The following is a 23,932-nucleotide window of genomic DNA, read 5'->3' as shown; positions in this document are numbered from 1 at the left end:
TACCTCTCCAACAAGGTGGTAATAAGTAAGTGATGGCTAATGCTTATTGAGGATCTTTTATATACGGCAGGACATTGGCCCATATGAACAGTATCTGGTTTCATAATCAGCTTTCACTTATACAACATGCTTATTAAGTTGGCAGTGTAGTCATCTATAAGAGAAAGATGAGCAGTGTAGGACTTACAGAGCTCTTCCAGAATTGTGCTGTTAAATGGAAGAACCAAACCTAAACCTGGATCATTTGATCAGACAACCTAAGCATCTGAATGCAACACTATTTTGCCTCTTAATACAGGTGCCCTAAAAAATCTAAGTAAGGGCTGGAGAGATTGCTCTGTGGTTAAGGCATTTACCTATAAAGTTTATCTACCCGAGTTTGACTCCCTGGTGCCCATGTAAAGTTAGATGCACAATGGCACATGCATCTGGAGTTCATTTGCAGCAACCGGAGGCCCTGGCATGCCCATTCTCTCTCTCTCTCTCTCTCTCTCTCTATCTCTCTTCTTAGTCTGCTTGCAAATCAATAAAAATATTAAACAAAATCAATGTGAAACCATTGCTATGTTAATACTCCTGGACTTCTATTTCCTCAAAAATAACTAGATCCAAAATAAAAGTATTTTTTTAAGTTTTTATTTTATTTTATTTATTAGAGAGAGAGAGAAGAGATGGAATGGGAGTACCAGGGCCATCAGCCACAGTAAACAAACTCCAGACACATGCATCACCTTGTACATATGGCTTACATGGGTCCTGAGGAACTGAACCTGGGTCCTTTGGCTTCACAGGCAAATAACCACTAAGCCAAAAATAAAAGTATTTTATAAAAATAATTTTATTGTCCAGTTTATCTATGTTGCTAGCTGGAGTATAAGTTACAGCTTTGTTCGTGGGCATTGTACCTACATTGTTATTGGCTGTGGTATCTGTTGTTCATTGTATGTTGTATCACTGGGGAATAGTTGCATAGCCCTTCTGAGTGCAGAAGGAATTGGATTTCAGGTTAAGAAGGAAGGAAGGAAAGAAGGAAGGGAAGGAAGGGAAGAGAGGGAGGGAGGGAGCAAATGAAGATAAAAGGGAGGGAGGGAAAAGGAAAGGACAGAGGAGGGAGTGTGGGAGGGGAGGGGGAAAGGTGAGCAGGTAATATGGCTACATGATGGGAAAGAGGAGCATATTTGCTGCTTCTAGGATCCTGTGGGAGACCATGCTGTTTAGTCATTTTCACCACTCCAAGTTAAAAAATGAGCAGTCTTGGTAACCAAGTCTACTGGTAAAACTGCAAAAACTGGCTGGTTGGACCTAGACAAGCTGACAAGCTTTGTTCTTTTCTTTTGAGATCCAAGGGATTTACATACACTCAACAGCAATGCGGAATCTCCATTAAAAGAGATTTTTTATAGTTGTATACATATAAAATAATAGAAATATTTCAATAAGAGCATGTCTCCCCCCGCCCCCGCTTCTTTGGTAAATTACTAAGTTAGAAAGGAAAATGCTAAAATCTACTGAATGGTACTAAATGATTTAGCTACAGATTAATTCTGAACCCTTGAAAGATTACTCACTTAACTTCTATGTCCTCCTCCAATACTTAGTTACAGTGACGTCACAGTGACATGGGACACTGAGAGCTTGTTTCCACATGAAAAGTGACCAGGTGATTTAATAGCTATCCAAAGCCACTTATTTCTGGTTTTCAATTCCCAGAGGACCAGGCTTCCATCAGTGGCCTTTGAAGGGGCAGCATGTGGGAGGAAGACATGCTTCATGGAATGACACACAATGGGCAAGACAGAAGCCTTTACATTCTTGACTTTTGCTAAAAGCTTGGAGATACTATGCACAGTGGGGTTGAACACTGGAGGGAACCCATTTGGATCCTTATATGGTACAAAAGGTTATGCTTTTGCAAGGACAATGTTTATTAATCTCATCATCTATGCATAGGTCTCTTCCTAAGGACAGGTACAGAGCCAAGTGATTTACATCCACAAGGCTCTAAACAGAGTAACAGATTCAGACTTGTGCTTGAATCTTGGCTGTCTTCAGAGGAGTATGATTTTAGGGCAGGCTTCTCATCTTTGAGCTCAACTTTTTGTTTGTTGCAAAAGGGGGTCAGTAATTATGTCTGATTTTTGTGAAATTAGGTAGGAATTAAATGTAAACATGTATGATACACAGTCTATACCTGACAAATAGCAGGTACAGGCATTAGGTGTAGTTATTTCTTAATCAGGCATGAGAAAACAGGCTTTGAAAAAGTGACTCATGTAAGACCTCAGATCCAGAGAATGGATGGGTACAAGCCTCGCTCCCAGAGTGTGACAAGTACTCCTCAAAGTAGCATGCTTCTCCTTTAGTGAGCCCATGGTCTACTGAAGAAAGCAGTCACCTGAACTTGGAGTTGTATTCAGTCGTGAGAACCGAAGGGCTATAAAAGTAGGGAGCAGAGAAGTATGAGCCAGGAAGGCTTCTAGGGAGGTAGGGTGCCTGGCTGAGAGTTCAAGATCTATTCTGAACCTCTTAGAATAGGAAAGTGGAGGAGAAAGTATGAAGATCGAAGAAAGCCTATACCTAGGGCCTTCATGGGAGGCGGCAGAGGAGGGTGCAGAGGAGAGCAGAGGCTGGATTAAGATGATATCCTTTACCTATGAGGTGATTAGGAGCTGCAGACATGTGTTAAATAGGTGGATAAACTCAAGGGTTAAAATATCTGGAAGTGAATTACACTCGAATCTTTTCCATTTCCACTTGGAAACAGAACATCCCTCCTACCAGGCAGGCTCATCTGTTTCCATGCCAACTAGTTGCTGAGGCCTGGAATAGGCTAAGTATAAGGTGGGAAGTGGTGCCAGTGAACAAGAGAACAAGGGAGAGGCCAGAAGGCCAGGGTCAGGGTCAAATTGTGGAGGGAGGCTGTAAGGGGAGTGTCTGAATCCACTGTAAACCTGCTCCCTGCCACACACCACCACCATTGCCACCAAATTTCTTTGGAATTCAAGTGGATCCTGAACATTTTCAACTCAGTAACTTTCAGTCATTTCTTATTCATTAGAAATAAAATTAAGAATGTCAAAACCCTGATGCTTGAGCAATCTTAGCAAGTTTTTGAGTATTCCTTTTAAAGTATTTTAGCCTTGAACTAGAAGGTAGATAGAGTAGACTGGATATAGCAGGAGAGAGCCTGGGGATGACTTCTGACTGTCTTTCTTCACCACAGCACTATATAAATTTGATGTAGGCTGGTGAGGTGACTCTTAGTGTCCTTTAATTGTTGATCCTATCCATCCCACTTAAACTTTGAGTTCTCTGAGCAAGGACTGAAGTTTTACTCTTGGACCTGAGTTTCTGGTATTTATACTATCGATAATAGTTTATAAAATGAGTGAACAAATGTTTTAGGCAATATATGAGATGAGTGCTGCAGTCAGTTTTACCAGATTTCTTTTTAAAAATCATTCAAGATGTCATGATCATGAAGAAAGCTTTAATGAAAACAAAACAAAATTAAATTAAAAAAAGAAAAATAAAAGCAACCAGATGTGCTCTAATTTCAGTGAACTTAATGAGCATTTATGGACCTAGCTCCTATTCAGGCATGTGGGAGACACTGAGGAAAACAGATTGGGACTTCTATCAAAAGACAAGGTTTTCAAACCACCATATAGCACTTCTTTATTGATCTGTGCAGAGTCCAGAATTTTAAGATGTCCTTATGTTTTCACTTGCATAATATGGCTGATTCTGTGTGGCTTAAAAAAGTCCACAGCAAGCGAGGCGCTTTGGAAAAGGATAGATAGGCCCGCTCACATCAAGCTTTTGGTGCTTGCTGTTTAGATGAAGGAGGTCCACTGTGCTTCACGTTTGTTAAGAACTTTTTGTCTTAAGTGGATTTTAAATTTATTAAAATATCTTTTCTATAATAGCCAAATCATTTGACTTGTATCCTATACTCTGTCACTCTGTCAATGCTGTGATTTTCTAATGCTAGAGCAGCCTTAAGTCTGGGGATGTAGCTCAGAGGTAGAGCTTGTGCTTGGGACTTTAGAGTTGGGTTCAGATGATCCCCAGATTGCTTAAAAAGCAACTTTTTACTTATAGTAAATCCTACTGGACCATCTTCTACTATTTCTTCTATGCTTCATTTGATTATTTCCGCTAATTTTTTTTTTTTTTTCAGGGATGGTGCAGGGATAGGTGTGTTGATGTTGGAGAGGGGCTCTTCCTCAATTTTTTTTCTACTTTATTAACTGAGGCAAGGCCAGCCTCTCACTTGAGCCTAAAGCTTGCTGATTCAGCTAGCCAGCTTGTTCCAGGGATTCCCTGTCTCCAGCCCATGAGTGGCCACCAGGCCCACCCCACAGTTTTGTGGGTGTGGGGGTCTAAATTTTGGTCATCACACTCATGGGGTAAACACTTTATTGGCTGAGCCATCTTCCTAGACCTAATTTTGATTTTTTAATTATAAATTTATAAGAGAGATTAGACTATAATTTTGCTTTCTTTAACCTTGCTATCATTTGATATCAAGGTGATACTAACATTATAAAAACCTTTTTATCCTTTTGTCTTATTTCTGAATATTTGTATAAAATACTAGATGATTTATGAATATAACATCACAAACCATATGAGTTGTATAATTGCTAGTCTCATTTTTTTTTTTTTAAAGCAGAGGCCTAGATGGAGAAGAAATGAATTGCTAAGGTCACAGGAAAGACAGTGAGTAAAAGGGCCAGGATTTACCTATATCTTATTATTACTACCTTGATTTTTTTTTTTTTGTGTGTGTGTGTGTGTGTGACAGGGTTTTATCCTGTAGCCCAGGATGGCCACAAACTACTAGCCATCCTCTGGCTTCAGCTTCTCATTGAACCAGGATGTCAATCCATATATTATTTTTGACTAGAACCTAGGCTCTCTGCCTACTCTATTGTACGGTATTCTAGAGGACTTACTATTTAATTCAATGGCAGTGTCTACTTCCTGTATGGAGGAAATAGTCTGCCAAGGGCTCCATTACAGTTGGTCTTTCAAATCTTTCAAAAATTCCTAACCTTTATATGTTGTCAGATCCTGAAGTAGAGTCTAGGTTTACAATAGTAGCTTATTATTTTCATCTTTCTTCCCAATTAACTATAGCTTTATCTTTGATAACATGTCTAGTCTTTTTAGCCATGGTACTATCCTGTGTATCATTTTATAACTAATAGCCACCAAGATGGTTAGAATTTAAACCCATGTCCTTTCTATTGCATCTTTCTGGTCAAGTACTCTCATGCTGTGTGCAGCATCTCATGGCAGGAAACCTCACACCTCTGCTGAGGACACATGGTCAATGCAAGCAGGATTCTGTGGTTCATATTTGAGCCAGCATGACTTAATGACAAGGAGTCATTCTGTATACCTTAAGGGAGCTGCACTGTACATTAGGTAAATAGCAAAATGCATGAAGGGGCCATATATGAAGTCAGACATAACTAGGAAAGGGTAGCTCTGAAAATTAAGAGTAAAAACAGAAATTCAGGGTTGGAGGGATGGCTTAGCATTAAGGTTGTTTGCCTGCAAAACCAAAGGACCCAGGTTCAATTCCCCAGGACCCATGTTAACCAGATGCACAAGGGGGCACATGCGTCTAGAGTTTGTTTTCAGTGGCTGGAGACCCTGGAACACCCTTTCTCTCTCTCTCTTTCTCTGTCAAATAAATAAATGAATAAAAATAAAACAGAAATTCAGCATATCATTTTCCACCTTTTTTTGCAGTAGTAATTTGTGTGGTAACAAACTCTTTAACACTGGTTTAATTAACTATTAAATGAATATTTTGAGTGCAATGAGGAACTGGCTCTTGTGGTGGTGTGAATGAGATGCACCCCACACCCCCACATGGCCTTATGTGTCTTGAATGCTTGATTCCCAGCTGTGGCAACTTGGGAGGGTGAGCCCTGCTGGAGGAGATGCTCACTGGATGGGCCTTGAGATTGATCTGTCCAGCTTGCCAGTGCTGGGTGCCTCAGCTGCCTGTCGCTTGATGTGGCAAGACTGATGCCCAGCCTGTGCTCCACCACCCTCTCCCTGCCACGGTGAAGCTTCTCCTTGAGACTGTGAGCTGAACACACCCTTTCCTCCCAAAGATGCTTTGGGTTGGGGGTTCTGTCCCAACAACGAGAAAGCCACTACAGGAGTCCCCATTCAAAACACAAAGGGAAGGAAAAGAGAATTTTAGGAAATTTTAGGAATTTTAAGAAAAGTTAACTTATGAAAAGCCAGCAATAGGGTTCATTCAATGCAGAACTTTAGGAACAAAGACCACCCCCAACACCACCACACACATACCCATCTGCATTTGTACCAAGGAGAAACAGACACTATACCTAATGATTAGCCCTCATTAACCAGAGGACCAGGCTTCAAAGGTCTGTCTGGAGAATAAGAGTTATAAAATTAATGTGAATAAAATTTATAGTTCCCTAGTAGCCAAGTATATAGTAGCTAGAAGCCAAATATCCTTTGTAAGCTATTACGTTCATATCATATTTTCTCATTATCTTACCTATACAGTCTGATAAGTACATAATTATTTTAAATAAAAGTGTCTTGGAGTCTTGGGTCCAAAAGACCAAATCTGTATTTCTAAGAAAATTAAGGTGAAAAAAGTGTATGAGGTAAGAAGTTTGTTCTGATATGATATAAAATACATAATGGTTTAAAGCACTATAATGTAATGATAATTCTAAAAGGAGTTTTCATCAAATAATATACATTAAATATGTGAGTTTTAAAACAGATCTGCTAAATCCTGAAAATATTGTTCAAAAAGCCTGGTTTTTTCAATTGCAGAAAAAAAAAAACACATATAACCTAAGTTGACCATATAATTGACACATAATTTTAGCTGGGTCTGATGGTGTTCACTGCTCATCCAAGCACTCAGGAGGTAGAGTCAGGATATCCTGACTTCAACTTGAGCTAAATAGTGAGAACTTATCTCAGTAATAGTAACAACAACAATAAATAATTATATTTTGGTGGGAGAAAACCTTTTTAGCCGGGCGTGGTGGCACACGCCTTTAATCCCAGCACTCGGGAGGCAGAGATAGGAGGATTGCCATGAGTTCGAGGCCACCCTGAGACTCCATAGTGAATTCCAGGTCAGCCTGGGCTGGAGTAAGACCCTACCTCGAGAAACTCGAAAAACAAAACAAACAAACAAACAAAAAAGGAAAAACCTTTTTTACCCTTTAAAAAGTGACATTGAAAAGTATTACTTTACCTCAGAGGTAGGAATGGGATTCCCACTTAAAGAGAAAACAGAATGAATGCTTAAAAAAATAAGTACATAAGAAAAATATAAGAAGTTAGCTCTGTCAACAAAGGACAAAAAATGCATTCCAAGAATTTTAGAATCATTTATAAGAAAAAAAAACATTTGGAATTAAGAACTAGATCATTTAGACATTACAACATATGTCTACTTTCTCAGCTATAAGATTACGGATATAAGAGATATAAAGATCTATCTAGTAAAGCGTTTAAAAACAGCAACTTATAAAGCTGAGCACTTTACTGATGCTTAAATTATGTTATTTTCCTCTTCTCACTAAAATGTCCTTTAAAAAGTTAACGGCAATAATAAAAAGAAATAATTAAAATATATTGTAATTGGCTTATTATTTTTGCATTTCCCCTCTCTCTGTTGTATATGTGATATATAGGTGCAGATATACTTGCCCAGTGTGCATAAGTGTAGAGGCCAGAGGAGAATATTGGGTGTCCTCCTCTATTACTCATCTGTGTGTTTATTTGAAATGGAGTCTCTCACTAAACCTGGACTTGTTTGTCAGTCAGACTGGCTGACCAGTGAGTGTCAGTGATGCTGCTGTCTCTGCTTCCCACAGGACTGGGGTTACAGTGGGGCACAGCCATGCACAGCTGTTCCAGGCATGTATAGATACCCAGCTGCCTACATGTGTGCTGGGGAATTGAACTCAGGGAGAATCAGGCACTCTTAGGCCTTCATGCTTGCGTTCAAGGACTCTTACCCACTCAGCCCTCTTCCCAAGTCCCTCCCCGATATTTTAGACTTGTTTGATGCAATGAAGTTGTCAGTCCTCTGTCAGATCCCAGATTTTAATTATAATGCTGTTGGTCAGAGAAATCAGGAACACCAAACAGTGACTACTGATTTTCAAAGCACCCTGAGACACTCTGGTACATTTCTTCAAAATTTCTGGCTGAAGGGAAAGGGTGGGGGACTACTTTTGCAAAACGTAAAAAATCCAAAGTACATTACAGATGCAAGACAAATGTGAAATAATAATACCACTTAATTTCTGAAAGGTTTACTTCAGTGGAGATGGATAATTCAAAGAGGACCTTTGAAAGCTCTGAGAAAGTAGGAATTTAAATTCTCTCAAATGATAAGAGTGCTGGGAGATAGTATTTCTACATAAGACAGACATATGGATGATTTACATAAAAGCAGACTTTCAGGCAAAGGAAAAGCTTGGGTCCTTGAAAACGTTCCCAATGCTGATGCTGTATTTTGGGCACCTGCTGCCTTACATGTGAAAGAGAACACACAAACCAGGTGTTAGCAGGGAGAGCTTCACGGGTGTGAAGCCCATATTCCGTAGTGTCCCATTCTTGGTATGCTTTCACTGTCAGCATATCCTGAACTTTTAAATAAGGGGTCCTGGGTTTTCATTTTGCTATGGAGTCTCAGTAATGACAGAGGAGATGCATGCCCTGATGCATGCAAAGCATTCTGCATGCCCTTTAATTGTGCTCTACATCTGAATAGTGATATCCTGACTTTAGACTATGGTTGACAGAGGAACAACATGGGCCTAGTCTCAACTGTGTGAGGACTTGAATCACAAATTCACAGGCTCTGAGTACCACCCAACTAGAGTACAAGAGGTAAGGAGACTGCTAAGTTTCAACTCACCATTCAACTGGTACTAATGCACAAGTAGTTCTATGAAAGCTCAGGTACTAGCAGCTGGGCGTAGTGGCACACGTCTGTAACCCCCAGCATTTAGAAGGCCGAAGCAGGAGGATAGGGACCTTGTGGTGGTTTGATTCAGGTGTCCCCCATAAACTTGGGTGTTCTGAATGCTAGGTGCCCAGCTGATGGATATTTGGAAATTAATGCCTCCTGGAGGGAGTGTATTGTTGGGGGTGGGCTTATGGGTGTTCTAGCCAGTTTCCCCTTGTCAGTGTTTGGTACACTCTCCTGTTGCTATTATCCACCTTATGTAGGCCAGGGGGTGATGTCCACCCTCTGCTCATGCCATCATTTTCTCTGCCATCGTGGAGCTTCCCCTCGAGCCTGTAAGCCAAGTAAACCTCTTTTTCCCAGAAGCTGCTCTTAGTTGGGCGACTTCTACCAGCAATTCGAACCAGACTGCAACAGACCTCAAGCCCAGCCTGGGCTACATAGTAGGAACCCATCTTAAAACAAAACAACAACAACAAAAAAATGAAGAAAACAAAACCTCCCAACAACTCATGCAGTATCTGACATGACAATAACCACTAGAAAAGGACACATGTGGATGGTGAATTTGCATAGGCTAGTCCCAGCCAATGACTTGGCACTACGCACTTGGAGAAACAAATGATGTGCTTAATATTCTGAACTTTGTATTCCTCATCTAAAATTAGGTTGGAGGGGTAATACTTATTTACAGACATATTGCATGAAATAAAAATAAATTTGTGAAAGCTGTTCATTAAAGCATATGGTAGGAAGAACATAGAACAACTTAGGTCTTAGCACCAGTTTAGCATCTTATGAGTGAACTTAAAACCTGACCTCATTATTCCCCTATAGGAGGAATAATAATTGAATCCATTTCATAGTAGTTAGGTGAATAATTGGTAAAATAAGCAATTTAAAGTACTTTAAAACTGGCTGGTATTAAATAGGCAGCTTTTATTAGATGTTTATTATTAGTAGTATTTTTATTATTGTTGTTGCTAGGCAGACATTAGGAGGACTTTGAAGCCAGATACCATCTCCCATCTCCCTTGTAACAATGGTCAGGAACACATCCCAGTTGCCCCTCCATATACTCAAAATACTATTATTGCAGAGGTAAAGGGGGGAAATGGAAGCATCAGGGCTTTTAATTTTGGGTTAAGCCCATCTAGAAAAAGACACTTTCTCTGGGTCAAAGGATCAATGTTCTTGGGCCCTGGATGAAAGGTTAAACTATCCAAAACACAAGACTATGGTCTCTTTCCTTAAAAGTAAATTTAAACGATCCTGTTAATCACATGGTCAAGAGACCACCCTTTAGCACTCTAACTTAAAGACACACTATGAGGTCAGAGAAATAGTCATACCCTTATTTAAGATAATGTACTTATACAGCTCAGAATCCCCTCTGTCAATACAATTACAGATCTACACTGGGACCCTACCTGCTTTTCTGAGTTCTAACTTAAAACAACAAGCTCTTCTCCATCATTTTTTTAAAAAAATATTTTTATTTATTTATTTATTTGACAGAGAAAGAGGGAGGGAGAGAGAAAGAATGGGTGCACCAGGGCCTCTAGCCACTGCAGGCAAACTGCAGATGCGTGCGCCCCCTGTGCATCTGGCTAACATGGGTCCTGGGGAATCAGACCTGGCTCCTTTGGCTTTGCAGGCAAAAGCCTTAACTGCTAAGCCATCCCTCCAGCCCTTCCTTCCCCTCCTTTTAATCTAATTTTTGTATGCCAGCTGAAATCTTAAGCATGCTGGCCCTGACATTTTTTTTTTCTCACTATTGTCTCAATAAATGTCCTTTACTTTACTCATTTCTCCCTCATCCCTCTGCCCAACTTGTCATGGTCACAAGACAAAGGATTTGACCTTAAGAAAATCTACAACATTATTTGTTATACATTACTTTTATTGTTGTTATTAGCATAATAAGAAGCACTTGAGGTATAAACCATCATAAATACAGCTTTGTAGCCGGGCGTGGTAGCACACGCCTTTGATCCCAGCACTCAGGAGGCAGAGGTAGGAGGATCACCATGTATTTGAGGCCACCCTGAGACTACATAGTGAATCCCAGGTCAGCCTGGGCTAGAGTGAGACCCTACCTCGAAAAACAAAGCAAAACAAACAAACAAAAAAAAATAAATACAGCTTTGTTAAATGTGGTTTAGAAGTTTAATTTGATTCAGTGCAACTCCAATCAAAACCCCAGCAACATTTTTCACAGAGTTAGAAAAAGTCTCAAAATTTGGATGGAAGCTCAAAAGGCCTCAGTTAGCCAAAAGTGCACTTTACCAATAGAACACCTCTAGTGGTATCACCGTAACTGGTTTCAAGCTATACTATAAGGTAACAGTAATAAAATCAGCATGGTACTGGCATAAAAACAGGCATGTTGATCAATGGAATAGAACTGAAGATCCAGATAAGAGTTCTAGTAAGTACAGCTACCTGATCTTTGACAAAGTGGCCCAAAGCACTCACTGGAATAAAGACAGCATCTTCCACACATAGTGCTGGAGGAACTGGATAGCCACATATAGAAGATTGAATTTGGGCCCCATCCTCTCACCTTGCACTAAAATCAACTTCACATGGGAGCAGTCCAGATGTCCATTAACATATGAATGGTTAATGAAGATGTGCTGCCTATGCACAAGGGAGTTCTGCTCAGTGATGGAGGAACATAGAGAGGAGAGCAAAGATACAGCCTGAAAGCCAGTTCCAGGGAGATGGTGACAGACACTGTGGTGACTCAGATCTCATAGAAACAGAGACCCGGAGTCTACAGAGAAAGCAACATGAAATCACAATGAACTTCAATAACCCCACCAAAGACCCTCAGCAGAATTGGGGTGGGGGAGAGTAGAGGTCTATGTATACAATCTTTTTACCCCCCCCCCCACAAAGAATCAACAAATTAAAAAAACCCCACACATCCAAAATGACTAATCTGAGAGAGTTAAGGAAAAGGATGGCTTATCCATGTTTCAAGGAAAGAAATATCTTTTTCAGGAACATTTGCAAGCCCTGAGGAAACCAAGGAAAATTCTTAATACTTTCACTTGAATGATTCAGCAGTTACATCATCACTCTGTACAGATGTCAAGAAGCCACATTCTAGTGGAGCAGGGAGAGAAGAAGCAGGCAGGAAAAGAGTAGGTGAAGAGTAGAGACAAATAGTCCATGTGGTGAAGAGGCCGAGAGCAGCATGTGCTTGACCAACCAGCAGTTGATGATTTTCATAATGCCTTGCTCTGTTTAATCATCATGCTCAATTGCATTCCGCAAACTCAGAGACAATAGAGTGAATTCCAGGTCAGCCTGCTCTAGAGTGACACCCTACCTTGAAAAACAAATAAACAAACAAAAATTAGTTAAATGAAGACAAGGCATTTTATTCTACAATTAAGAATGCAAATAAGGGCTGGGGATGTGGCTCAGCAGTTAAGGCACTTGTCTGCAAAGCCTAGTGGCCCAGGTTCGACTCCCCAGTACCCATGTACAGCCAGATGCACAAAGTGGCACATGTATCTGGAGTTTGTTAGCATCAAGTAGAGGTCCTGGCATGCCCATTCTCTCTGTCTGCACCTCTTCTCTATCTCTCTGCTTGCAAATGAATAAATGAATTATTTAAAAAAAAAGAATGCAAATAAAAGTATAAATGACTGAAGGAGTTAGCATAATACTAATAAGTGTCAAAGTATAAATAGTCAAAATCAACTCTGCATTAATGGAAGTACCGTTTAGATGGCAAGACTCTAAGCACTTCCAGATATACAGAGACTTCCTCTTTATCTAACAAGTCCTCATAGGGCAGGTTCCTTCCAAGATTTAGTGTAACTGGCTCCTAAGAAGGCTGTGATCCAGGTATTATGTCTAAACTACAGATTAGAAAGTTGAGAGGTTGTAACCGAGAAGCCATGAATTTAGAACTAGTGTGCCTATCTTGACTTACTCAATGTATAATACAAAACAAACAAGTTCCATCTCTGAATTTTGCCAGTGGTCCTTCAGCATTAACTCTGTCTTTACTGAACAGTGGTTAAAGCAAGTGTGGTCTTCAACAAAAGGCATAACTGAGTAAAGAAAGTGACCTGGCCACAGAACATCTGTTGCTGGTTATTTTCAAACCTCTTTGGCCTTCTACAAGTTCCCTTCCTCCCGTGTAGAAGGGGAATAATAATGATCTCTGTGTTATAGTACACTTGTACGGTTTAAAAGAAGACAGAAGGGAAGTTTTGGAACATAAGTTCTTGATTCCCTTACTGATGTTGTCCAGATTGTCACCTCTCCTGCTTGCTCCTGGTTTCCCCAGTCTAGCCATACTGCTTCAGCCTCCTAAACTGTCCTAGGCAACGATGTCACACTTCTTCCCCAATAAAATTTTAAGAGAAAAGTATCTCTGAATTCAGTACTTTTAGTTTTCCTAATCTGATGCACCATGTTGCATTCAACAAATTTCTGAGTGAATAAAGGATGATGTTGCTAGAGGAGGCTATTTGAATGAATAAATGAATGAACAAACAGCAACACAAATATTATTGTCAGCTAGCGATTTGCCAAGTCCTAGGCAGAAGGGTGCATACAACTGACTGTAGCATTCTCTAAGGACAGTGGTAGACAACATGTTGGGTCCAAGAATGGGGGGAAAGGAGAGAAAAGTCTGCCTATACCTCCTGGTGTAATCCTTAGCCATATGAGGTTGGATGCAGTTGTGCCGCTGGACCAAGTTCCTGGCTGGTCTCTCTCCACAAGCTTGCTGCTGTGCTTAGGTCACCAACCAGCAGGTCAGTGGAGTAGGAAGTAGAGTGGACGGATATGCCACTACTCAAGGAAAAATGATCAGAGAATCTTTTACATATATGATGATACAACTTCCTTGTTCCGCCATAACCAATCATGTGGAAACACTGTTTCTCCCAAATAAAAGTCCATCAGGGGCAAAGTGTCCTAGATGGGATTTGTTTCTCAAGCCTGTTGTCCTTGATAGAATTTCCAGCCTTTGTTTCCTGGAATAGAAAAACTAATTGTGCTCAGTGAGGTTTACCCTGGACTTGACCTTATTACAAGTTCTTTCATTAAGAAGCTAAGTCTATGTGTATGTCTAAATCTGTTATTAGAGCCCAATTAAGAGAAAGTCGCAGTACTCAGGGGACAAATGAAACAGCCTGAGGGGCTTACAGTGTGCCAAAATTTCCCTGGAAACCCAGTGCCTGTATCCTGAGGATACCTAGTACTTCAAGTCCTTGGTGTCCCCATGGGACTGTTTGAAGACGGTGACTGATGACACACCCTTAGGGATTAGAATTTGTTTACCTAATAAATATTCACTAATATTTTGTGTCAAGCACTATAATGGAAGGCATTGGAAATTTAATAAAATTAAGACATTGATTAGAATTCTCAGGCTCACTATTGAATGTTATGTCCACATCAAAGAGCTTTGCTGTAAGGTCTTAATGAAGATCATAGTGGTCACTATTTTGACAGATCAGCTCCAGAAGTTGCAATCACCTGAGCAAAAGTCACTGTAGAAAGCCTACCCAGGTTTCATGTCTCATGCCTATAATCCTATCACTTGGTTCGTGGGGAGCCGAGTCAGGAAGATTGCCATAAACTAGAAGGCCAGTCTTGTTTAGGGTAATGGCCTGTTTCAAAAATTCCTCCTTCAGATATTAAAGTAGGGTCATAATTGCAAGGTCCATAACACGTCCCCATGTCAGGAAATAAGCCTTGCCATAACGATCTGCATGCTATTTGGACCGTCTACAGATTTAGTATGAGTAGCTTGAGGGATGGGGGCAGGACTCTTATTCACCTCATGTCATTAAGACACACTACACTGTAGGCTTGCACCATGTGGGAAAGCAGAAGCATCATGCTTACTGAATAAAAGAATGAAGGCACTAATGAATCAATGTATGGAAACATTATGTTAAATAGTGGCCAAGAGGCCAACCTGAGCACATTGGACATATTACATATAGCCTCTGAAGCAAAAAGAAAACAACTTTCTATAAAGAAAATTATGGGTAAATTGTAGACTCAGAAGAAGTGAAAGAGAAATAGTCTTTCAGAATGGACTTGAGGAGGGAACTGGAAGACACAAAGGGGAAGTAGGAGAAATCATGTGGTTTTAGCGACACTGATGACATCTATGAGGAAGTGTGAATGGGTCTGTGTGTGGCTTTACTGACTTCTTTTCAGGCTTCTCTGGGTAGAATCTTTAGGGTTGGCATGCCTGATAAGTTAACAGAACAGGACCATGAGATTCTGGCTTTCCTTTCAAGGTTCCATGGTACAGAAGTCAGAAAACCTAATGGCCACCAAGAAGCCTGCCCACCCTTCTTTGCTGAAGAAAAGCAATGAGACTAAGGTGGGGATAGTAGAAGGAGCTAATGTCTTTGCTAAGAAATCAGTACCTGTTTACAACCAGTTCTATCACCTGTTTATACAAGGTCATAGAGCTAGTCAGTGACAGGACCATAATTCTAAAGTTTATGTGTCTGGAATTTAACACCTCCACCCTCAAACACTGCTCTCGACCACGTCTCCTAAACAGGATCTGAATCTCTGGACCCCTGTCTAGTGTAGTTCTATAATCTGAGGGATATCATTTAACTGAGTTTTGGTTTGTCTATAAAAATGTAAACTACCAGAGTAGCTGGCTCAAGGAAAATACATGTCAGATATTTCTCTCTACTTCTTTTTCCCCTATGGAAAGTATAACTATCTTCCAAATTGACTATACCAGCCAGGGTTTAGGAATCCCTGAGATATTCCATGGTTAATGTGGTTCTCTACTGCTTATATCATGAGTCATGGGTCTCTAATCCTTCTTATGCATCAGAAATTATGACCCATTATGGAATTATTAAATCATATTAATCAGTTGTGTTTAACAGAGAGTGATATAGCATGGAAAACAATGAGGTTCACTGTACATAAGAAGTGAGAGCATTATTTTATGAGAACTTGCTTTTACCTCCATGTGTGTTTCTACTTACAGGGTTGTCTGTGGCCATGCCCCCTGAGCATGCCCTATTTTGTCTATTTACTAGGCCATGAAAAAGAATATACTTCATTCCCTGAGTCAAAAGATTTTGAAACATCAATTCATATATTCTACATTAGGAAGCAGTCAAATTTCCAGGGGTTTCTATGGCTAACTGGAGTCTTTTTATATCACATTGAATTTATCTGTCTTTGCCTGACTCCCACTGGATCTGAGTTTCCCAGAGACAGGAAACAAAGCACTTCTGTGGAGTCCTCAGTGTCTACCACAGGTTCAGTAGTAAAACATACCTCAAAAGGCGTTTCATGAATGCTCGTGCCAACCACAGCAATCCCAGCATGGACTCTTAAACCCAAATTCACAACACAGAAGTTATATGCTTGAATTTTCAACACCACTCTTATTAACAAATTTTGAACAAAGGCCAAGTTTTTCTTTTGTGATCACTTACTCCCAACTGGTAGACTTCCCTGTTTTCCTCTCTGCCCCTTTGCCTTTTCTCAGTGATCTGGGTGCTCTTATTGTCCTTTATCAGAAGAAAGGCTTGTTATCTAGGTGGAAGGGGAAAATGTGTATGAGAGGATAAGCTCACAAAGACATTCTATGTAGGTATCTGTCTCCTTTCTCTGTCCATATGGGAACCTTTGAAAGCATGAAGAAAACCCATTCCAGTAGCTCAGAAGGTACAGTGCACTGAGATTTGAAGAATTTATAAAGTACTTATGGAAAATTTTGAAAAATATTTTATACTTTATTGTTTTTTTTTTCTGTTTGAAGCATTAGGAATCACATCCAGGGTCTCTCATATGGTAGGCAAGAGCTGTAACACTGAGCAATATCCCAAGTCCTTTCCTATTTACTTTTAAGACTCTCCACAATGGTGGGTTTCAGAATGGAGGAAATACACAATACACATAGTCCATTAAATCAAGCATGCCGGAATCATTCCCATACAACATGTGGAATGTAAGTGTTCATCAATTTCACTTGCAGAGAACTACCAGAGCACTTTCAGCATCTCACACAAATGACTAAAAGAAAAAAACAGTCCAACTAGGTTACAGAAGAAAGAGAACCGAGCAGTTTAAAACACGGCTTGACTCAGATAGGGCTGGTTACACTCTCTCCTTTCAAGATTTTATGCAGCCAGATTGTTACCACCTGGGAGGATCATTTCTACCTGAAGAATGCAGACAGCTTCTGCAGAATCTTGAGAGGATATACCCCCCACCTCTAATGCTGACACACACATGGCCAGAGCCAAGGCTAGGCCTATAGGACTGGAAGGTAGGGGTGTGTGTGTGTGTGTGTGTGTGTGTGTGTAACTCCAAAGGGAAGAGTAGTTTTTTCTGTGGTCCAAATATTGCTGTCAGCTAGGTTGTTTATCACAGAACAAAGATGTTGACAGACTTTGTGATCTGGGTTTTGACGTCAAGTGAAAATATGAATAATACCAAAGGGAGTCCAAATGTCCCATAGCACAATGTATCCTGTCTACTATGTTTGGATTTCTCCTCTCACTTAACCTATTGATTAGTCCAAGGGCCTAGCACCATGGTGACAAAAGCAGACTGGGGATCAAAGCTCAAGTCTACTCTACATATATCAACCAGAAAGAAGGGAGGGAGGCAGAACCACATGGGGAGAAGAAGTATGGGATGGGTGGGAGGATATTTGACTCTGCCATAATAGCTGAGGGATCCCAAGTAAATGTTTTCTTTGTACCTCATATTCGCTTCCATAAACCAAACAGCAGAGCAGGTTAGCCAAGCTTCCTTCTAGAAGGTCTTTTCCAGACTAAAGAAATGGGCTCATCATCTTAGATTCATAGTCAGAGAAGCCCTGCTACCCATTTATTTTCAGAGAGCAAGTAGTTGGCTTTCTTAAATAATCACCCACCAGCTTGCACAGTCCTGTTTGGGTAGGTGTTCCAGGTACAGCACATGTCTATCATTTGCCCTTGGTAAGGATGCTGGTTAGGCTTTGCTATTCTATTTCACATGCTTGACTTTTCTCTTTTATTTATTTATTTTTTTGCCTGTTTATGGTATTGTATAAGAACAAGGTCAGACACGCATAAGCTCTTTCCCTGTGATCTTACTGTATGCATGGTGTTCCTTCTAAAGCTATGTGTCTTCAAATCATTTAAACACTGAGGCTCTCTAGGTTATTAACAATTTCTGGAAACCAAATATCATTGTATCTTATAGGGATTTTCTCTAAGGGACTTCCCCATGGAAAGCCAAGAGTTTTTGAGTTGCCCTTAAGAATTTCCTCCTTTCAAGACAGGTTTTATCTCTTCTGTGTCTTATACTTTCATTTATTTCCCACTTCTGAGTGCCAAGATTTGATTCTAATTAGTGCTACTTCTTTTGAATGTGCGTGCATGTGTATGCAAATATGCATTTTCATGTGTGTAAGTACACACGTATGTGGCAATGGGTATGTGTATGCTCACATGTGAAAAGGCCAGGGGACAACCTCAGGTGTTATCCTCAGAAACTCCATCCATCTCCTTTGAGTCAGGTTCTTATTAACCTTGAGTTCAACAATGAGGCTAGACCGGCTGCCTAGTGAGTCCCAGAGATCCTCCTGCCTGTTTCCCTAGCACTGGGACTCCAGTTACGCACCACCATGCTTGACGGTTTTATGCGGGTACTGGGAATCAAGCTCAGGTCCTTGTGCTTGCGGTGCAAGCACTTGACTGTGATAACTTTCCAGACCTAATGTTACTTCCAAATATGAATTTTTATTTTATATATCACTTAATTTTCATACTTCAAGCTTTCAACTGCTTCCATCAAATTTCTCTAGGACATTAAAATATTTTCATGCATTCTATTTTTAGGATATTTTAATTAATTTCTTTATATGTGCATGCATAGATGTATGGTATACATGTGTGCGTGTTCCCTTGTGGTACCCCGGACACTGGCCTGCACTGGGGGGTTGCTTGCCTGCAGTAGCTGGAGTGTAACACTGGGTGCCCTGCTCCATTGCTCTTGGCCTGGTCTTGTTTTTGAGCCAGAGTCTCTTTTTCATAGCTTCCAGAGATTGAGGAGATCAGGAGATTTTGGGGTCTCTGCTCCCTTGTGGGCCTGGGTTACAGGCTGTGTGGCCACCTCCAGCTGTTTCACATGGGATGAGGATTTGAACTAGAGGCCTCAGGTGCCCTCAGGCTCTCTCTCTTACACAGTAAACACTTAACCACTGAGCCACTCTAGCCCCATGCATTCTTTGTTGATAAGACATTGAAATTTGGTAATTTTTCCCTGCAGTTTAATTCTATAAATGCATTCCAGTGCATTAATTTACTTTACTGTATACTATTAGCCCAACTGTTTTTTCTCTATTTGAGTTACCCCAAAGACATCTCAAGATTAAAAAAAAAAACAAAAACCAACTTTGTTTTTTTAAATCATGGAGACCAGCAACACCTTTTCATCATATTTCCAACATCACTGTAAGACATATTCTCCAGTTGTTCTCAACAGCCCTTTCAGAGACTACAACAAAATCCTTCAAATAAACCTTCTGAAATGCAGTTGATTAAAATTGGTAAGTTAAAAGTCTGATTGTTTGCTTTTCTAAAAAAATAAAACTCATGTATGAGAATATCTGAGGTATGAAAACTCACAGGTTTCACAAGGTCTTTAAGCATTAGTGTACTAACTAGCATGGACTAACTAGTTTCTACTGAGATAAAAATTGGCCTTGGTTGCCCCTAACTAGATTGGATCACTCACCACATGCTCACCAGAGTAGGAAATGCTACCATGCTTACCTGACATAGAGGGAGCGTTTCTGATTGGTTCGAAGGGATCCGGACCCGGAGCTCATGCTGTGGTTCATCATCTGCTCTCGTAGGTCATGGATTTTGGCCTCAAATCGAGCGTAATCTGGGAATGGAAAAAAACAAACATGGCAGGTTTAGTTCTGTGCCTTCAAACGGTTAGAAATGCTATGGAGACTAGGCTGCTGCTCCCACTGCTGCTGTTCTCTTGCCAAGCACCAGGGAGATGCTCAACTTGAAGAGAAAATTCTAACTTATTAATACTTCTTTATGTTCATAAACATTTATGAGATGGAATAGAGAAATCATTTATTTCCCAAGAGTTATATCCAGGGTGGAGGCAGTGATGGGAGGATATGGGAGAATGCGATATGTTATAAACAGGCAGTGCCCAGCAACAATCAATGATGGCCATGGTAATGAAAAGAGATATATGAATAATATATAAAGTCTCCGATATCTTCAGGTTATATGCTCAAAATTAAACTTTCCCAGCATAGTGTTCTAGTTAAATGAATCAATGTTACCTGAATGGAAATATTTCACTGAATTTTATTAAACTTGATTTTTATTTTTTATTTTTTATTTGAGAGCGACAGACACAGAGAGAAAGACAGCTAGAGGGAGAGAGAGAGAATGGGCGTGCCAGGGCTTCCAGCCTCTGCAAACAAACTCCAGACACGTGCGCCCCCTTGTGTATCTGGCTAATGTGGGACCTGGGGAACCGAGCCTCGAACCGGGGTCCTTAGGCTTCACAGGCAAGTGCTTAACTGCTAAGCCATCTCTCCAGCCCTAAACTTGATTTTTATATTAAAATGTACCTTCAGGCTGGAGAGATGGCTTAAGGTACTTGCCTGTGAAGACTTTGGACCCAGGTTTGATTCTCCAGTACCCATGTAAGCTGATGCACAAGGTGGCACATACATCTGGAGTTTGTAGTGGCTAGAGACCCTAGCACGCTCATTCTCTCTGCCTTTCTTTGTTTCTTTCTTTCTTTTCTCTTTTAAATAAATAAGTAAAGTACTAACAAATTAAAATTTCCATGTCTATGTATGACTCTCGTATATATAACAAGTTAAAGTGCATTAAACATTTACAAAATTTAAAAATATCTAATTGTTTCTAATTGGATACATTTATGGTGGGGGAGGGATTAACTTTGTTCACTTTTGATATGATGGCAGATAATAGAAAGCTGGTAAGATTTGGGTTATGTAGATAGTATCAAAACCCTAGCTTTGCCACTGACAAGCTATGCATAATAGGGACAATTATTAACCTTTCTGGGCTCAATTTTATTATAAGTAAAATGGGAATTATATTTGTACCTATTTCAAGATTAAAAGAGGGAGCTCTCAGATATAAAAGTTTGGCTCTTTGTAATGACTGCCATATTCCCTGTTATTTTTATGTATAATATACAATTTAGTCATCTTCATCACTTTGTAAAAGTCAATATCCATGTGAATACCCAAGAAAACAGAAATGTGTCCATTTCAGGAGCCCTCTGGTTTAGTTTCTCCCTACCTATTATGAATTGGTATGAAAGATGAATAAGCCACAGGTGGCCATAGTTTGGGACACTTGGAACTGCCAGGCAAACATTAAATGTACCTTTAGGATCCTCCTCAAACTCATGGTCATGTGGAGCTCAAGGGCAGTGATGCTGAATTCCAGTGCTGCTGCTATTTTCAATACCAGTGACTTCACCCCTCAGGATCATCCCAACACTGAGCTACTGATGGACACTTGGATAGAATGATGTGTCTGTGAACACATACTGCTCAATGAGAGGGGACTCTCACATGCAATTATTCAAGAGTGAGCAAGAAGACCCAGGATTCAAAGGAGGCATAGCCTTCAGTGAGGTGTAAATTGCTTAATGCAAAAGGATTATTTCTGCTGTTGTTTAAAGCTGCCCAGCTGCTCACATCTTTGACTTGGATGGAATATCTTAGTTCTCAGAGAAGTAAACAATAAGCTCAGTGGATTAGACTATAGCCTGAGCACAGGCACCTTCCTGAAGAAAGCTGGTGAGGAGAGTGCCCCTCCACAGTCCTGCACTTTTCTAGAAATCTCCCAAGTGTCAGTTTACTGGAAGAAGGAGAGAGCAGAGAGTGAGAACTCCAGGCTAGGAGGGTGAGTTTTAGGGTTAGCTCTGCTATTTGTTACAGTAGGGCCTCGGGATTTTACTAAGACTCAGCTTATTATCTATACTCAGATATCCCACGTGGTTGTGAGACCCAAAAGAGATTTGACTGGAAACATTTTTAGATGTTATTCCTGTGGTGGGTTCTGTCAGGAGAGATGCATATCCAGTCCTCCATGGCACTAACAGTGACAGCAGTAACTTCTTCCTGTATTTTCTTTATGAACATGGGCACAACTTTAACAGCAACTGGTAAACATGTTGAGCTGTACACAGGATTCTACACATACACATGACAGCACGCTTTTCTGTCGAGTTACCCATTTCAATACTGCAGAGGAGCTGATCTTGAAGATACCACCCACACTATATCTGAGGAGCTTTGGGGCTGGGGTAAATATTAATGATATGATCAAATATTTGTGTCACACTATTATTTACCTGGACATAAATGTCATTGTCATTAGGACCCAGGAACAATACATGGGTAGGCTGCAATGAAATCATTTATATCTGTTCTTAGCATAGCATTTGATCACTGCTCCAGGCATGTGATACTGTGACCAGTTGTAAATAATTCCATATTTCTTAAGGGTTTGTTACATGCCACATACAATGCCAATTGCTAGTGATACCAAATCCATTGAACAGGTTTTTACCCTAAAGGGTTCATAGACTGCTTTTCTGTTTTCTCACGAACAACAAAAGCACACCCTACATTTAAGCATCTGCTCCCTGTGAGGGGTACTGGTGCTTTCTAGACTCTAGACGCCAACAGGTTGTCAAAAAATTCTCCCTTTCCTAGAATACAACAGCATAGCCAGGTCCATGCTTCTGTGGACACATTGGGCATGTGAAATCTCTATGAAAAGCTACTCATTTACCTACTGGTGAGAAGAGCAATAGATTCAAGGCTATATCCTAGAGTCCATTTCTAGCTTTAAATCCTGTTTCTGAGAGTTGCTGGGGAAAATCGATCTCAGAAATACTGCTTCCTTTGTGCAATTAAATCATCATTGCTTTTATATAGTATTCTGAAAGTCTGCTACACTGTATTTTTATTTTCACTCTTCTAGGTAGTAATTTTTTAAATTTTTTTTTTTTTTATTTGAGAGTGACAGACACAGAGAGAAGGACAGATAGAGGGAGAGAGAGAGAATGGGCACGCCAGGGCTTCCAGCCTCTGCAAACGAACTCCAGACGCGTGCGCCCCCTTTTGCATCTGGCTAACGTGGGACCTGGGGAACCGAGCCTCGAACCGGGGTCCTTAGGCTTCACAGGCAAGCGTTTAACCGCTAAGCCATCTCTCCAGCCCTAGGTAGTAATTTTTAATAAGCACTTACAGTCTATCCTTTTTAAGCAAGTGGGCATTACTTATTCTGATATCTTAAGCTAAAATTTACTTGTATCTAACTAAGAACATGTTAGTCATAATCAACATTGTAAAGAATGATTTAGATTAACAAAAATTACAAACAAATGCTGTACTGGTCTCTCTTCACTATACTTTTAAAAATTCTTTATTTGCATGTGTGTGCATGCTCTGCCTTTTGTATCCTATTTCAGGTTTGTGGCTGGAGAAATAAATTCAGACCAGCCGGGTTCTCAAGCAAATCACCTTTAATCACTGAGCTATCTCCCCAGTCTTCACTATATTAACCACATTGCTACATATAAGCGAGTCAGTCATTGAACACTGGTTAGAACTTAAGTCTACGAAGTAATAATTTACCATTTTTTTATATGATAACAAATTTCATTTTAGTTATTTGGAATTAGGACATATTTTGTGGTTGCCATTTTACCACTTTCTATTTTCTTACTTTTTCTGGGGTTTCAGAGCCAGACAACACAGAAGGGGGATGAGCCATGTTATGTTAGGGTTAGAGATGCCCTGAGAGCTTTCTGTGCTGGACACTTTTCAACTCGTCATGCCTGGAACAGTGCTGTGTTTATAAACTGGTTTGCAAGACT

At 40.3% G+C, this 23,932-nt stretch overlaps 1 protein-coding gene across 21 annotated transcripts in view; it reads right to left on the bottom strand.

The window, feature by feature from the left end:
* Dlg2 (discs large MAGUK scaffold protein 2) overlaps nt 1-23,932 on the bottom strand; it is a 1,944,997-nt gene that overhangs the window by 142,955 nt on the left and 1,778,110 nt on the right. For all 21 annotated transcript variants that reach the window (XM_045145568.1, XM_045145570.1, XM_045145572.1 and 18 more), the window contains one exon: nt 19,801-19,915. In XM_045145568.1, coding sequence (XP_045001503.1) covers nt 19,801-19,915 — 115 coding nt within the window. The remainder of the gene's footprint in view (nt 1-19,800; nt 19,916-23,932) is intronic.

This window comes from Jaculus jaculus, chromosome 3, assembly GCF_020740685.1.
Source record: "Jaculus jaculus isolate mJacJac1 chromosome 3, mJacJac1.mat.Y.cur, whole genome shotgun sequence".
Taxonomy (NCBI): domain Eukaryota; kingdom Metazoa; phylum Chordata; class Mammalia; order Rodentia; family Dipodidae; genus Jaculus; species Jaculus jaculus.
This window is presented reverse-complemented; position numbering and strand designations above follow the sequence as displayed.